This window comes from Eubalaena glacialis, chromosome X (assembly GCF_028564815.1).
Source record: "Eubalaena glacialis isolate mEubGla1 chromosome X, mEubGla1.1.hap2.+ XY, whole genome shotgun sequence".
Taxonomy (NCBI): Eukaryota; Metazoa; Chordata; class Mammalia; order Artiodactyla; family Balaenidae; genus Eubalaena; species Eubalaena glacialis.
In genome coordinates this window covers 102,889,382-102,906,887 of record NC_083736.1, presented here as the reverse complement: position 1 = coordinate 102,906,887, position 17,506 = coordinate 102,889,382, and the positions used below count along the sequence as shown (strand labels likewise).

General features: G+C 36.2%; 1 protein-coding gene across 1 annotated transcript in view; it reads right to left on the bottom strand.

Moving 5' to 3' along the window:
- The window catches only part of ALG13 (ALG13 UDP-N-acetylglucosaminyltransferase subunit), a 72,031-nt gene that overhangs the window by 33,832 nt on the left and 20,693 nt on the right, over window positions 1-17,506 (bottom strand). The window contains 11 exon segments of the mRNA XM_061178556.1: window positions 454-700; window positions 1,470-1,597; window positions 2,623-2,723; window positions 3,041-3,105; window positions 4,530-4,638; window positions 5,945-6,020; window positions 8,176-8,338; window positions 8,539-8,620; window positions 13,717-13,789; window positions 15,194-15,240; window positions 16,009-16,059. Of these exon segments, the coding sequence (XP_061034539.1) occupies window positions 454-700; window positions 1,470-1,597; window positions 2,623-2,723; window positions 3,041-3,105; window positions 4,530-4,638; window positions 5,945-6,020; window positions 8,176-8,338; window positions 8,539-8,620; window positions 13,717-13,789; window positions 15,194-15,240; window positions 16,009-16,059 (1,142 nt within the window).

Here is a 17,506-nt window from a genome sequence, read left to right as displayed (position 1 = left end):
CCTCACTACTGACATTAGGCCTATTCATTTTTTTAAAATTGCAGTATAGTTGCTTTACAATGTTGTGTTAATTTCTGCTGTACAGCAAAGTGATTCAGTTATACATATACATATATTCTTTTTTTATATTCTTTCCCAGTACGGTTTGGCCTATTCATTATTGACAGACACAGTGCCATATACATGGCACTCAGCTTGATGGCATTCTATCTTCTAGGATCTCTTCAACTGCTCCATCATATTTTCCTAGACTATGAGAATACAAATCTTCAATAAATTTGACAAGAATTTAAGTATACATCAGTTCCATCCTCTACGCTCCCTTCAGGTAGAGATTATAAAAGAAATCTAAACTATTAAGATATTTCTAAATTCTACTGTAATTCTGCCCAGGAATTATTTCCAATGTCTAAACAGAGATGTACATTATCTTCAAAGTCAGTTAAGACCTACCTGGGCATCCCATATCCCTGACCTTGTCCCTGAGATGAATGTTGAGGATGAAAATGTTCATTAGACATAACACCGTCAGCTGTCTGTGAGTAGTGCATTGGAGAGTCATGCCCATAACGCATACTGTGCTGAAGCCTGGGTGGGAGGAGGGGGTCTCCCCTGCTGTAAGCCATAGTCATATAAACCTCTTTCCCTCTAATTTTCTTGAACATCTTCCTCCGTTGCTTCATGTCCATCTCTGACATAGCTTTCAAGCAAACAAAGAAGTAAGCAATAAGCTTCAAAACCAAAGCAAAAGGTCCAGTGTCTCCCACAAATGTCTAAGACTCTCAGATGTTTTACTTAGGAAAACCATATGAATACAGGGAAGGAACTTCTGTATTTTCAAAGGATGTACTAGGTCTTTCATGTGGAAGGGCAAAACCAGCAAGTAACTTCTGTATCAATGGACATCTCAGCACTACCTTTAGTATAGGCAACTTTGGTCATCAAAACATAGAGTCAGTCATCCAGTCATCTATGTTACTGTTATCCAAAAAATTATGTCTATTCATAGACATATTAATATGGCTGCTTCCAGCTTCTCTGGCTGCTTCCATGAGGTGCTTTCCTAGTTCTTTGAGAAATCTTTTCCCTTCAAGTTTTAGAATTTAAAATCCACTCCACCTTAAGCTTAAACAAAGTCACCTAAACAGTAGTTCTCAGCCAGGGACAATTTTGCCCCTCCCCTTCTTGAGGCACATTTGGCAATGTCTGGAGACATTTTTGGTTGTCGTAACTTGGAGAAGGATGCTGCTGGCATCTAGTACATAGAGACCAGGGATGCTGCTAAGCATCCTACAATGCACAGGACAGCTCCCTACAATGAAGTATTATCCATCCTAAAAAGTCAGTAGTGCTGAAGTTGAGAAACTCTAACCCAGAATAAGACTTAACGTTCCAGCTTTTTTTTTTTTTTAAAAAGTGCAATGTAGGTAAATACAAGAGGAAAATAATAAAACCTTCAGCATACAAACCCATTTCTGGGACACAGTCCCAGGAAATTTTCTGGTAACCTCTTCCTTTCCTACTGGGTGTAACATTCCAGGCAGGAACAGGTGTCACTTGGGTAACTGGTTTTAAGTTAGCCAGTGGAACAACATGCCTTAAAGGTAAAGATACCACCATTAAGCCATTGCAACACAGACTTAATTCTCATTTGATACATATACCCGATCCCTCCTGCTTCATTTTCAAGTGTTTTCTACTTAAACCTGTTAACACTAGCTTCCTCATTGAGGTTTTCTTTTTATGTTAGAAAACCTAAGAGCAGTTTGTACAATTTCACAGCTGTCTGTAGCACATATCATGCTCAGGAGGAAAGACTGTGGTAGACTAATTTACAAATATTTGTTGCCTCTCCTTGAAGAAGGATTATATTTTCTCACCCCATTGACTTTAGGCTTAGTTATGTAACCTATTATGGCCAGTAAAATTTGAGCAGATGCTTTAAAAACCAGCACACGGTTTGTCATGTTTTCATTTTTTCCCTGCCTGTGATCATGGTAGCATACGTCTGGATAGAGCCGTTGTCAACCTGGGTCCCCTTTGCTGACCTACTATGAACATGCTAAATGAGCAAGAAATGAACTTTAAGTTGCCAAGAGTCTTTGGTTGTTAGGGCAGCATAACCTACTTTAATGGTTCTCAAAGTGGACCAACAGCATTAGCATCACCTGGAAACTTGTTAGAAGTTCAAATTCTTGGGCCCCACCACAAACTTACTAAATCAAACTTTGGGGATGGAGCTCATCAATCTGTATTTTAACAAGCTCTCCAGGTAATTCTGGGGTATGTTAAAGTTTGAGAACAGATGGACTAGCCTATCTTGATATTGGCAGAGGCTCAGTTAGCAAACTAGCTTTCCAGTTAGTATAGTTTTATATCAGAATTCTGTTGTACTTAGTATTTCTAATAAGTTGGCTATTACCCAGGATTTTGAAACTTATGCATAGATATACTGAAATTTCACACTTCACCATATGCTTTCACAACTCACGATAAGTCATCTTAGGCCAGTACCAGATATAACTCTGGTTCTCTTACTAGCATCCTGGTAATTCTCAATATTACAAAAAGGCATCAAAAAGCCAAAGATTTTAGTAATTCAACAAATTATTATATTCTTACTTTTCTGCCAATTCTTCAATGAAGACCGTTACAGAATTTCTTTCATTTCCAACTTCCTGAATATGAGCATTATAGTATCTTCCACCTGATTCCAAGTGAACCTGAAAGAGGGGAAGAGACAGTAAGAATAAATCTAGTCTCAAGTCAGATCTGGCTTTTGCCAAACAAAAACACTACTTCTCCTCCCAAATGGAGTTCAGTATCTACTTATTAAAGCAGTTGATAATCAACACTGCCAGTTCAGTTCAATGGAGGCAGCACATGCTGAAACAGCGTTACATCTAATCACAAGTTTGTAATTAAAATTTAACCAAAAAATTCCTAGCATTTTGTAAATTAGTTTTGTTGAACACATATTAATGACTAAAACCACAATCTCAGAAAAACAAATTACTGATTCTTTAAAGAAGGAACTAACCTGACATTTGTCTCCCACATAGTACTGTCTCCCAGAATACTCCATATAATCAGATTTTTGAAGTTCTATGAAAAGAAAATGAAGATTCAAGCTCAACCGAACTGGTTCCTTTGCTGTTTTACATCATTTCATTTTCTAATTTATTTTTACCACAGTGTTTTTGACAATGCTACCACTATAAGCTAAAATCTGGAGGGAAAATGTCCTAAAGGGTCATTCCATCACTCTTGATGGGTTATTTCTGTGGTCAATTTAAGGAGACCTGCCAGAATAGTTCTGTGCTATAAAACACAAATAGGTGGAAATTGGGAGGTTGTAATCTTAGAGTTGGTCATATACCAACAAGGTACAGTTTGAAAGTAACACACTTCAATTTTTTTAAAAAAGGAAAAAAAACCCCCACTGTGTAGCTTCTTCAAAGCAATACAGTTTACCCTTGAACAACACGGGTTTGAACTGCATGTATCCACTCATATGCGGATTTTTTTCAATAGTATTACAAGTACCGAGGTTGTTGAATCCGAGGATGTAGAACTGAGGATACAGAGGAACTGGGAATACTGAGGGCCGACTACAAATTATATCTGGATTTTCAACTGCTTAGGAGGTCAGCGGCCCTAACCCCTGCATTGTTCAAGGATCAACTGTGTTTTTATTGTGTTCCACAAGGTATTAACCTCAAGATATTAACACAATTTGTGTTCCACAGGTATTAACCTCATTCTAGATTATTAACGATACCTAGGTTCACCACCGAGGTTCAAGGAGTTGAATATGAAACATTAAAGGCTACCTTGATGGCAGAACTTTAAGACCTACTTTGATCAACTTAGTTATCTTGTAAGGGGAGAGAAACAATTACTTATTTCAAGGGTTGGCAAACTTTCTCTGTAAAGAGCCATATAGTAAATATTTTAAAGTTTGTGGGCCATACAGACTCTTGCAATTATTCAAGTCTGTCATAAAACTTTATGGACACTTAAAATTGAATTTCATATAGTTTTCATGTATCACAATACACTGTTCTTTTAATTTTTCCCTGCCACTTAAAAATATAAAAACCATTCTTAGCTCACAGACCATACAAAAACAGGTGGCAGATTGGATTTGATTCACAGGCCATAGTTTGCCAACACCTAACCTATTCATCTATCAGTGAGGGCAGTCTTGACACATTAAACTTAAGATGAACTTATTTCCACTTACAAGTTTCTGGTACTCTTAAAGTTATCTAAAGACACACAGTCTTTGCACAGTTGAAGTCCGTGATGAACATCAGACTCTCAAAGATCCCTCCCCAGTTGTAAACCTATTTGTTTCCTCCTTTGGATGTAAATCATGTATTGAGTAGGCTAAAAAGTACCATATAAACATATAAAAGTGTTTTTTTTATAACAGTGGTTTGAAAACACCTCTTATTAAAAAAATTTGCAAAATTATTCTCCTAGATCTGTCAGGATTCAAAAATATCCTGTTGATGTTTCATTACCTCTTTTGCTGTCCAGCCAAACATCAAATTCTACATTACGATAGATTGCTGGATCCAGGGCTTTGAGCACCTTATAAGGGAAGAGCATCTTTGGTGGATTTTCTGGAGACTAAAACAAAAATAATCATGCTACAAACTCACCATCCTTAAGTCTTCCTTCTATGAAGAAGGAAGAAATAAGGTTCTTTTCTTCCTTTTTTAAAACTATGTACATATAGGCCTTTCCTTCTTTATTAAAAGAAATAGGACTTCCCTGGTGGCGCAGTGGTTAAGAATCCACCTGCCAATGCAGAGGACATGGGTTCGAGCCCTGGTCCGGGAAGATCCCACATGCATCGGAGCAGCTAAGCCCATGTGCCACAACTACTGAAGCCTGCACACCTGGAGCCCGTGCTCCGCAACAAGAGAAGCCCCAGCAATGAGAAGACTGCGCACCGCAACAAAGAGTAGCCCCGCTCACCACAACTAGAGAAAGCCCGCGCACAGCAACGAAGACCCAACACAGCCTAAATAAATAAATAAACCTTCATTACAAAAAATAAATAAATAAAAGCCGCAATAAATTTTACTGTGTTTTTTTAAAATCAGGAGTCTAAATAAGCAATATGCAGAAATCTAAAAGGTTATAGATGGCAGAAGGGAAATATTGTCTAAAGCAGCCAATAATAACTCAGGAGATACATATATCAATGCAACACAGACCAGAATTAAAGATTCAGTCAGGGCTATTCAACAAGTCTCATCTTGATATGCATACAGAGGTGCAAGTGTTTCTGTACCCTAGACACCTAGACAAATCTGAAAAGGTTACTTCATTTTGGTCAAAATCTGCTACAATTTCCAAAAGAATTATCTTTTTCTTCTGCTTTCCTAGAATTTCATGGTATTCCATACTGTTTCCAAATTACCAGCACTTGGGGACATACACAGAGATTGTTCTAGTAGTATTTGCCCTATTTAGCTAGTCTCAAACTGAAGGTCTGCTTGATTTTAGACCTATACAGGTGGTAAAATTCCTCCTGTTTCTCCAACTAGGATTACTACCTATTTTCTGAGTAAAATAGGAATAAACCTTACTCTCTTTAATGACAAAAAGAAACCTCAGCATCAGAAGATCGATTACAAACTAAATATCTATTGGGTTTCTAATATTACTTTAACTTGAAAACAGCAGCTTCTGAAATTTCTCAAGTGTTCAGAGTTAGCTTTGAAAAAAATTTACAATTCCATAGGAACAAAAATTCAGAGAACATTAAGCACACATTTTACATTTCAGATCAAGACTTACACGAAGGAAAACATCAGCTCTTCCCCCACCCCACATAACTAAAATGGACCATCTGACCTTAACTAGTTTAAGTTATGATACTGCAAGCCAAGATTATGAAAATTCTTTGCCCTAGAAGATCTCAAACCTTTGCTTCTTCTGTTCCTTGATTGTACCCCTCTGGTATATTTTCAACATTGCAGCGGGCACCGCACTCTTCAGTCCTAATTGAAAAGATTTAGAACAAAGAGCTTTATATAAATGCAGTAGCTAAGTCTTAAGTCTAATGACTATACCACCATCTAGTGGTAAAGTAGCTCAGTTCTAAATATGAGGCAAATACTTTTTCATCCCAGCATTTACATTTATGCTTCCCTTTTTTAAGTACGTGCTACAAATACCTCCTATATTTCATACCTCCTGTGGGGACACAATCTTAAGATGGTCACTATGATCCCCACCTCCTGGTGTTCACACTCTTGTATGATTTCCCTCCAAGTTTGCGTCTAACCAATAGACAGGATGTATATCATTACACTATATAAGAATGTAGTGCCTGTCTTGCTGATCGCTCTCTCTTGCTGACCATAAGGAAGCAAGCAGACATGTTCACCAACCCCATGCGGCAAGGAGCTGAGGGTTATTCTGGCTGACAGCCAGCAAAAAGCTGAAGTTCTCAGTCCTACAGCTGCAAGGAATTGAATACTACACCAAGAACCATGTGGATCCTTTCCCAAAGCTCCAGATGAGAACTCAATCTTGGCTAAAACCCTCATTACATTTTTGTGAGATCCTAAGCAGAAGACCCAGATAAGCTGTGCCCAGATTCCTAACCCACATAAATTATGAGGTAAGAATGTTGTTTTAAGCTGCCAAGTTTGTGGAAATATTGTTACGCAGCAACAGATAACTAATACACCCTGCCTTCCTACTACTTTAGTTTCTGTAAGCCTCAAGTTCTTAAGACAAATAATCAGTGAAGAATGAAGCAACTTCTACCCTGATATATATAGTTGCCATCCCCCCCCCCCCCGCCCCACATTCCCTAATACAGTCATCCCTTGGTATCCATGAGGGATTGGGTCCAGGACCCCTGGCAGATATCAAAGTCCTCAAGTTTCTCAAGTCCCTCACGGTCAGCCTTCCACCACCCCAGGTTCTGCATCTGGATTGGGAGCGCCGACTGTTAAGTTTTTTTAAAAAACCCTCTTTATCAAAAAAAAAAAAAAAAGCATTAAACATTCAAGAAATAGAACTGCAAGACAACAAAAAGACAAGGTTATATCTGACTAGCATCAAGCCTATCTGAATTTCCAGACAGGAGAATCAGGGAGAAATATAAGACAACACCTACTTTATTATCTCAAAGTTTTTGACTAAATCTGTTCAATAATAGCTGCTTCCTCAGAGGTCACAATGTATACTCCTAGTGAGTACCAAAGGCAGACACTAAAAGCTCCTAAAACTCCCCTTTAGCCTCAGAGATTCTCTTCTACTAGCTGGATGTATGTGTAAAGTAACCACTTTGAACCTCAGTTACCATCTACAAAATGATGGTGCTGGTTTAGAATCAGGTTTTTTTCCCTCAAAGTGTGGTCCATGGCCTACCTCTATCAGAATACTTTGGTGTACCTGTTTAAAAAGTAGATCCCTGGCCCTACTCTGACCTCCAATTTTGAAGGGAGGCCCCAAAATCTGCCTTTCTAACAAGCGCCCTAAGTAATTCATATATAAGTTTGAGAATCACGGGATTATAGTTCCAAAGTCTCTCCTAGCAATTAAAAAACGGATTCTGGAGTCAGACTTGAGATATGTGTCAGGAGGGGGAAATTTCCCCCCTACCCCTCTTGAGTTCTTGTGGCTGGACTAATAATAAAGTTGACAGAAGACAGGTTAATAGGAGAAAAAAAAAAAAACTGATTCTGACTTGGACCAAACCCCCGAAGTCTGAGCATTTCGCAATGCAACATATCTTTTGGTAAAACTTCTCTTCCCCCATTAAAAAATGTATATCCCTGTACATACAAGCATACATATATACATACATGTGTGTGTATATACAGTTGGCCCCTTCATTTCAGCAGGTTCCACAACCACAGATTCAACTGGCCACGGATGGAATTGGTTGAATCTGTGGACGCAGAACCCATGGATATGGAGAGGGCCAACTGCACATACTACACTGTTTTATATGAGGGACTTGAGCATCAAGCATTTTGGTGCTTGCAGGGGTCCTGGCACCAATCCTCCGCAAATGTCAAGAGATGACTGTATATAAATACATTGTCTAAGTCATAAGCTTGCCAAGTCCCTTCCACGTTCAAATGATACACAGAAACATGATGATCTTGTAGTTGACATGCCCTTTCCCTTCATTACCTATCCGGAGTTGAACTCTTGTAGTCAATATGGACATCCCCACTGCTAGTCACAGCATTGTTCCTGTTCTTCTTCGAACTACTTCGAAACAACTCAACTGCAGTCTTCAACTCTTCTTCATCCACAACAAACACATCTTTATAGAGAATTTCATATAATACAGCTAAAGGAAAAAATGACCAAAACTCCAATTGTCAAAATAAGAATTTTTATAACAATGTGAAAATAGCTATAACCCAGTATACAAATTCAATAGGTACCAACAAAGTTTTAAAAGAGCTATTTATGGTGGGCCCCTCAATTTAAAGATCGGCAACAAATCATCTGAAAGCACACCCAAACATTTATAAAGCCTTCACATGCCTTGACAAACAGCTGCACTTGACTGAAATTGTTTTGAGTACACTGAATCGTAATGACCATTACTTGAATAGCAGAGTAGAATCTGAAGAAAAGAAAAACACATAGAACAATTAAGTGAATGTTAGACATCTTACAACCATGAAATACTTGAAATTAAGTTGCTAATCAGAAATTGATAAACTAAATGAATTTGTTTAAAAAAAGTGACTTTCAGATTCTACATATGTGATATCATACAGTATTTGTCTTTCTCTGTTTGACTTATTTCACTTAGCATACATGTCAATCAAATCTCAATAAGGCTGGGGAAAAAGTGAGTTTAAAATCCAAATACAGATAAATGAAAGCTGTATGCCATAAACAGATTTTCTTGACAGTGACTTTTATTTATTTATTTTTTAAATTTTTTTAATAAGTGAAAAGAATCTGAAAAAAAATATATGTACAACTAAATTACCCCGCTGCACACCTGCAACTAACACAACACTGCAAACCAACCACACTTCAATTAAAAAAAAAGATAGTTTTCCAAAGTGGTTGTGCAATTTATATTCATACTAGCAGTATATTAGTTTTAGTTACTCCAGGTTCTTGACACAATTTTCCATCCTTTTTTATTTTTGTTAATTGTTTGGAGTTGTTTTTGTAGTTCTTTTTTGTTCCTTTCTTCTTCTTCTGCTCTCTTCCCTTATGAGTTGATGACTTTCTTTAGTGTTACATTTGGATTCTTTTCTCTATTATGTGTGTGTATCTATTACAGATTTCTAGTTTGTGGTTAGCATGAGATTTATACATAGCAATCTCTCTCTCTCTCTCTCTCTCTCTCTATATATATATATATATTTACACGTGATTATTTTAAACTGCTGATCTCTTAATTTCAAATGCATTTTATCAACCCTGCATTTTTACTCTCCTTCCCTCACGATTACTGTTTGTGACATCATATTTTACATCTTTTTTGTGTATCCCTTAATGCTTATTGTGGATACAGATATTTTACTACTTTTGTCTTTTAACCTTCTTACCATCTTTGTATGTGGTTGACTTCCAAAAAGATGTGGTACATATATACAATGGAATATTACTCAGCCATAAAAAAGAATGAAATAATGCCATTTGCAGCAACATGAATGGACCTAGAGATTATCATGCTAAGGGAGGTAAGACAGTGACTTTTAAATGTCAAGATTAAAATCATGCTAAGGCAACACTGTGAGCCTCAATCACATTCCTGATAATATACCAAACAAATCCTGATTTACGAATTTGCAAAAGATGGGAACTTTTACAAATTGAGCAAATAGAATAGGAAGCCTAACAGAAGTCAAACGACCCAGCTTAACTTCTAAAAATGGAGAAAACAGGTCAAATACCCAAATACCCCAAACTTAGACTATGGGGGGAGGAATTTCATTCAATTTATTCAAAATGTTATCTACTATATTGAATAGCAATATATCAATATGCTATATAGGAGACTTCCTTAAAGAATTGAGGCACTGAGATGGCTATAAAATGAGTTAATTTCTTAGCTGATTCCTTCAATCTCTAGTTTTTTCAAACAACATTCGAAGGCCAGGCTTACTAACCAAATTATTTCAGTAAAAATGCTCCCTGGCTCCATGTGATGAAATCTGTTTATATAAAATGTCCAAAACCTTTTTAAATTTTTCTTCAAAAACCTCTGTCTTGTGTAAGGGACGTAATCCCTAGTGATTAAGTCTATTTCATTTTGAAGCCAACTCTGGAAACAACCTGAGGTACCAAAGACAATTCTCTGTGATCTATGAGAGGATAGTGCCACCAAGTTTCCTTGGCAGAAAATTATCCTAAGCACTCTTTTTTCTACTTTCCTACACTACCCTGGGCTAACTTCTCCCAATGAACAAGTTCTCTGACCACAGGTCTATCATTCTTCCCTAGTCTTTTTTTGCAATCACAACTCTATCAGTATAATCCATTTCAAAGCACTGAGAGGGAGTATCAAGCTAAAGTAACCCACGATAAAGTTTAAGTTGCAAAGTTTCACCCGCCCCCAAGGGGTATTTGCATTTAAGAGGAGTTTATTAATCTAAAAGAACAGTGAGCAGATTTTGAGCTGAGAAGCCTTTTGTACTTTGGACTAGAAGAACTGGGAACTCCAACAAAGAAAGGTTAATAACCAGAGGCAGTTAGTAAGGATTAGTTAAAGGAACCCAGCTAACCAGAACTGATGACTAAATAAGCAGGAAAGAAAACAAAGATGAGTATACAATTTCTCTACTGAAGTAGCAAGAAGTTCTATTTTGATTGGAAGAGGCAAAACTAAGCATGATGGCTTTTATGTTCCTGGTGGTATCTCAACATAAAATAATAGTTTTCTCATACATACTTGTAGGTGGTGTGTTTGTTGGGGGTGGGAAGGTGGGATGTAATGGCAGTAAACTAGTTAAAAATGAGGTAGATCTATATTACTGATGGGGATAAATATCTGAAAAGAACAAGTGACAGAATGTTAAGCATGAGCCCATCTACATGAAAAATAATAAATGAGTAAATACAAAGAGAATGAAATTGGGATACCCACCCAAACTTAATAGCTGTTACTTTGAAGCACATGAGATTGAAGAGCATGAACAGAAACTTGACTTTTCACTCTACATTTCCAGATACAGGTTTCATTTTGTTTTAAATATAGTGTTTTTCTACTCTTTCTAGATAGAACAAATTGGCTGAGTGAAAATGGCTAGTTTCCAGTAGCATTCACTTTGACACTGGATAACTATGTAAAATGCAGAGTTAAGTCAGCTAAAAAGGTGAAAGGTACTAGGGTGAACATTAGGTATTTATTTCTTCGAAAATTTGCTCTAAAATATATTTTATGCAAAGCTTATTAATAATGTTCACTGCTTTTAATAAAGTCATTTTTGAAAATACAAACAATTCAAATATAAATCTTAGGAGCCTGAACTGATACAGCAACTAAGTTTTAGGCAAAGCAAGGTGTCACACAACAAAAGTACCTTGCTGCCACCTGGCTCTTCCATACTTAAATTTCAATATAAACTAACATTCGCTTTGTACATTCCCAAATCAGACATATATACAGTATCCTGTGCAATGCAAATACCCAACTGCTGATAAGTATTAGCTCTATATATATGTATGGATGAGACTTACACATGATATTCTCATGGCTGCACACACTAAAAAGGTCTTACATTTTTGTATTCTTATGGTTCCCAATGGGTGATGTTTTCCCCTTAATTAGCTCAAAAATATCTCTGTAAAATGTATAAGACTCATTTGAAAACAGAGCTGTATAATTATAGGAACTAGGTGGTAGGTATATGGATGTTCACTATACAAGTCTTATAATTTCTCTCTGTATGAAAATTTTCAGAATAAAATGTTGGAGAAAAAAATTAACTGCAGGTTTAAAGGTTCCTGGTAAAGATCTAACTGTCTAAATCTCATCTCAGACAATGCTGTGTACAGTTGCTAAAACACAATAGCTAAAACGCCTCTTCCTCAAACAAGTCTGATTATGTCACACCTTTGCTTAAAAACTCTGAATTGTTTAGGGACAATTATACTAATGTCTGAATTTACTTTGAAATACATCAAAACTTAAGATGGATTGATGAATGGATAGAGGGGTGGTTAGATATGTGACAAAACAAGGATATTAAATATTAGCAGTGGACTAAGTGGTGGGCTTATGGATGCTCAATGTAAAATTCTTTTAGCTTTTCTGTATGTTTGAAAAACCTTCATAATAAAATATTGGAAAAAAGCTTCAACTGACTATTCTGTACAATGAAAAGCCAAATTATTGGCATCACCTACTACATCCCTCTAGCCTATCTTTTCAGCACTGTCTTCCCCCCATCCAGCTACTTGGGTCTCAAAGGGTCTCTTGCTTCTATGCCTTTGCATATAGTGTTTCCTCTGAAGAGACTGCCCTTTCTACTTGTTAGACTCATTTTTTTTTAATACTCCACTTAAATGTCACAACCACCATGAAACTTTCTAAACTCCCTAAAGCACAGTGAAGGGCTTTTTCTTATATGCTCTTTGCAGATAGTTCTATTATAAAACATATCACTTCACTGTAATTATTTACATGTCTGTCTTCATAGCCTCTTAAGCCCTTAGAGGGCAAGAATTTTGCTGTATTAATTGTGGTATCCCCAAAGCCCAGTAAGCTGCCTGGTACACTACAGGGGCTTAATGTTTACTGAACAAATTGGCAGTACCATCAGTAAAATAATTAACATGCCCCAATTTATACTTATGTTCTAAGTTATCTCTTGCATCCTATTCAGTCTTTTCTATTCCTAATGCCACTTGCCTAGTTCAGGTCTTCTGTCTAGATTACTGTAACATTCTAACAGTTCTACCAGTATTTAGTCTTATCTTACCATCAAAATGCTGCCTGAATTTTGCTCCATGGTATGAAACAAGACAAAACTCAAATACTGTGCAATCTATATTCACTAATCAAATCATCTGGATAGAAGGTTTTTCTTAAAAACTTTTTGGAAGAAAAACTGTATGCTAAAAAACAATTTGTTTACCTGCTGAGAGTTCTCAACCAACAAAGCAACCTCCTACTATTTTCCAAGCACCTTACTAGGCAGTAGTAGCACATTGTCCCTGCACTTAAGAAACTTTCAGACTAATGAGAGAAACAGACATGAAAACATATACAAGGTGATAAACACTATACTTACTTGGGTGATGCTAGGGGAACAAAAAGGGAGGAAATAACTCCAGGGGAGTTGGTAAAGTTTCAAAGGAATTGAGATACAAAGGAAAAGATAGCATGAAAGTCGGACTCTCTGGACGCATGATACACTAAGGTTGAAGGACAATGAAGCTGGAAAGAAGGTTTGGGACCCTTTAGGTTACTGAATGTCTAGCTTCAGAGTTTGATCCTTATCTTCTAGTCAATTAGGGTTTTGGGTGTTTTTTTCCTATTACAGAGGAGTGACAAGATCAGGTTTGTTCAGAAAGATAGCTAACAATACTTAGGCTGACTAACTGGAGAGGAAAAGGCTAGTTGTAGAAAAGCTTGGCTTTTAGACTGTGCTTATTTTTTCATTAATTAGGTTTAAAAGGATGATTTCTTAATGATAAACTGGCAGCATCATTCAATTTTTTATTTTAGTAAACATTCACTTATCTTCTTACCTTGTCTTCATAGCCATTATCTGTGACATGAGCTGGAGGCCTGCCAGGAGAGCGATAAAGAATGAAATCCCGACTACATGGGTAGAAAACAAAGATGGATGAGAAGAGATAACTTAGTATATGCAAGAAATAGTTATAAGAACAAATATTTATGCTTTTAAACTGCCTACCTTATTCATCTAATATAACCTAAAAGTTTAAGAGGATAAATATTAATTCAACATAGACAGCTAACTGTCCCTAAAGTCCTATGCATTTTTAAAATGTATCTTAATTTGAGGAAAGGAGGAATAAAGAAGATAAATTGCCAATTGTATGAATGTAAGTTTTGGAGGCTCCCATTTATTTAAAGCAGGTGTTGGCAAATTTTTCTTGGTAAAAGATCAGATAACAAACATGGTTTTTGCAGGCCATATGATTTACTCAACTTTGACTTTGTAGCCTGAAAGCAGCCATAGACAATGCATAAACAAATGTATGTGATTATGTTCCAATAAAGCTTTATGGACACTGAAATTGAATTTTATATAATTTTCATATGCCATGAAATATTATTTTGATTTTTTTAACCATTTCAAAATTTTTAAAAAGCATTCTTAGCCAAGAGCCATACAAAAAAACAAAAAGCAGGCAATTTAAAAGGTGGTCCCTGATTTAAAAGCAACAACTGATTAGCTGCCTGCTCGATGCCTCTTCTGTACTACTTCTTGCTGGATTTAGTGAGGAATGAGCAGACTGCAAAACACTAACTTGAACAAGTCCCCATACAAGAGGGTTCTGATTCTATCAAGGTATATGCCATCTCACCATCCTAAGAACTGTGAAGGAGTCTTATACAGATCCAACTCCTTAAATGAACAAGATTCCCACTAGCCTCTAACCCACATTACATAACCTACAGCTTTCAGAAATGCCACTTTCGCAGTTTTAAAGACCAAAACAGAACTTCCAAAGCAATAGAGCAGTGTTTTTCAAATTTTTCCACCATTACTGCCTCCCTAAAGAGCCTTTTAAAAAAATACTTTTCTTAATTTCCCTATAAAATTTTACTACTACAGATATACTGTATATCTGTTTTCATACCGTGACCCTTTGAAGGATCATAAACCAATGTAATATCTAATATTTGTTGTCCTCAGTTAACAATTTCTACCCTCTTGGAAGTGATATTGCTCCATTGAGCACACATGCACAAAAGGCACAAAGTTAAATACACAAAAATTCTAAGATAAGTATTCTGATTTTCTACAGGAATAGTACTAGCAGTTCTTAAAGCCCTTTATTCTTCCATTCAAACGGACACAAATGTAGAAGTTCTCCACCCCAAAATTACGCCATTAACTTTGCTTAGACCACTTCATTTGACATCAATACATCAAATCTCAAATATTCCCAATTCTAAAGGGACTTTATTAGAAACCTTACACACACACACGCTTTCTCTCTTAAAAAAAAAAAAAAAAGAGATCCAACTTACTTATAAATTAGAGAAAGAGCTCTTATTTCCAGATGGCCAGCACTTTCCTAAACATAAACAATGCATAAAGTTTTTAAAAACATTCTGTATCTAGGAGGTAAAAGTTTTTGCAAGTTCAACAATTGTTTTTTTAGATGCTTAGCACTGTTTTAGATGAAGAATTTGTACAACACACTATAACTTGCTTTGAGGCTTGGGATACTGTGATAGTTACTTATTAACATAAACTTATTCTGAGAAAAAATTGGACCTAAAGATCTTCTTAGTTAGCTATTAAGTAACAAGGACAGGAATGTGGGAGATTTAAAAGACACAATAAAAATGTAATTAGTGTAAGAATACGAAGTTAGCAGGGTATTTAGTAAATGCGTTAAGTCCAGAACTATGCAATTAATTTAATCACATAAAATTATTTTTAATTAAATATGTTTATGAATCTTACTCCCACATAAAAGAAGGATAACTACAAATCAGGGGAATTGTTTAATAAAAAAAAATAATGACCTCCTAGTAACATTCATTGCCATCCCCCTCCCCCATTAAAGTGAAAAGGCTTGGGTTAGTCCTGTTCCCAAGTAGTGTATACTCTTTCACTAGTCTATAGATGATAAAATTGTTAACACACAATTTTCAATATTCAACACAAAACAACAGGTCAATTCCCAGCCTCTAAACTTTTGCAAGAACTATTTGATTCAACACAGCTGGCTACTTAAGAAAATAGACTGGGCCTAGCTAAAGTGACACAGCTGAATGATATTCAGACTACTATTCCAAATACTCTGAAAAGATTAAACCCCCATATTTGATCTTACCTTGGGATCTCCCAACCGTTCCAGGTATTTCTCAAAAGATCCCTCCACATACTTCAAAAATAAAACAAACTTGACTTAACCAAATACATAGCATTACTGAAATCTGATTATATTCTGCAATATTATCCTCCAATGAGTTTTTGTTCAGCTGAACAATTATGGTATTAAATGACTACTTTGCACAGCACCTCAAGAACATTTGTACATACACAGAAGTTGAGTGGAGAAAAGCTGGACTATAAAACTATTTTAGGAATTGGTCCTGGCTTATCCACATACCAGTGCATTTCATCAAACGGTATGCCTTTCGAGTTTCTTTTGAAATGCCAACTTAAGTAACGACAATTTTCATAAATCAAGCAAGCACAATAATTATAAGGATTTCAAATTTGACAGCAGACATGCATTTACAAAGTTAAACTGAGGAACTTTAAAAGGAATTTCACTAGTTTCAAAAAAAGCACAGGCAACAAGGGAACTTTTTGGGCGATGGAAATATTTTGTATCTTGACTGCAGTGGCAGTTGCATAACTATATTATTGCCAAAACTTAAAACGCTAAACTTAAAATGGTGAGTTTTATGATATGCAAAATATACCTCAATAAAAATTAAACTCAGGAAATATAATATACATCTAGCTCCATGCATGTATATCACTAAGACTTAAAAAATCATGTTAATTTTTCTCAGTTCCCTTTTTAAACAGTTTTGAGGTATAACTGACATACAATAACCACACATATTTAAATGGCACAAATAAGTTGACTTACATATGCACCCATGAAACCATGACAATCGTGATAGTGAATATATCCATCACCCCCAGAAGTTTCCTTGTGCCCCTCTATAACTTCACTAACCCCCAAGCAACCACTGATCTGCTTTCTGTCACTACAGATTGGTTTGTATTTTCTAGAGTTTTATATAAAGGAAATCATACAGTATGTACTTTTTTGGGGAGGTCTGGCTTCTTTCACTCTGCATAATTAATCTGAGATTCATCCATGTGGTTTTAAAATTTTACAGACATCTTTGTTACTCAAAATGTGGTCCTTGAACAACAGCAAGCATCCCTCAGGAATTTGTTAACTGTGGAAATCTTGGGCCCCAGCTCTGATCTAGTGAATCAGAATTTGTTTTTTTAACAAGATCCCCAGGTGATTTGTATGCACAAAAATACTTGAGATGCACTGCTTTACACCATGGTCTTGCATTTGAAGTAATTTCACGAATAATCCTTTCCCCAGGTGTGGTGACCGTTAATTAACTTCAAGGTAATAAGCTTTAAAATCAAGAAGGCTTCATATAGTTTTAAAATTCACAGAAACCTGTTGAGAAAATTAAGAGTAAACCTCGAACAGCAGGCAAATACCCATAATATAGTCAGGAGAACAAACAGTACTGGAAGGGCTAGGAATGTTTAAACAGAAACAAAAAACAAACAAACAACCAAAAAAACAACAGCCACAGGAAAGGGCACACTTCAAATCAGACCTT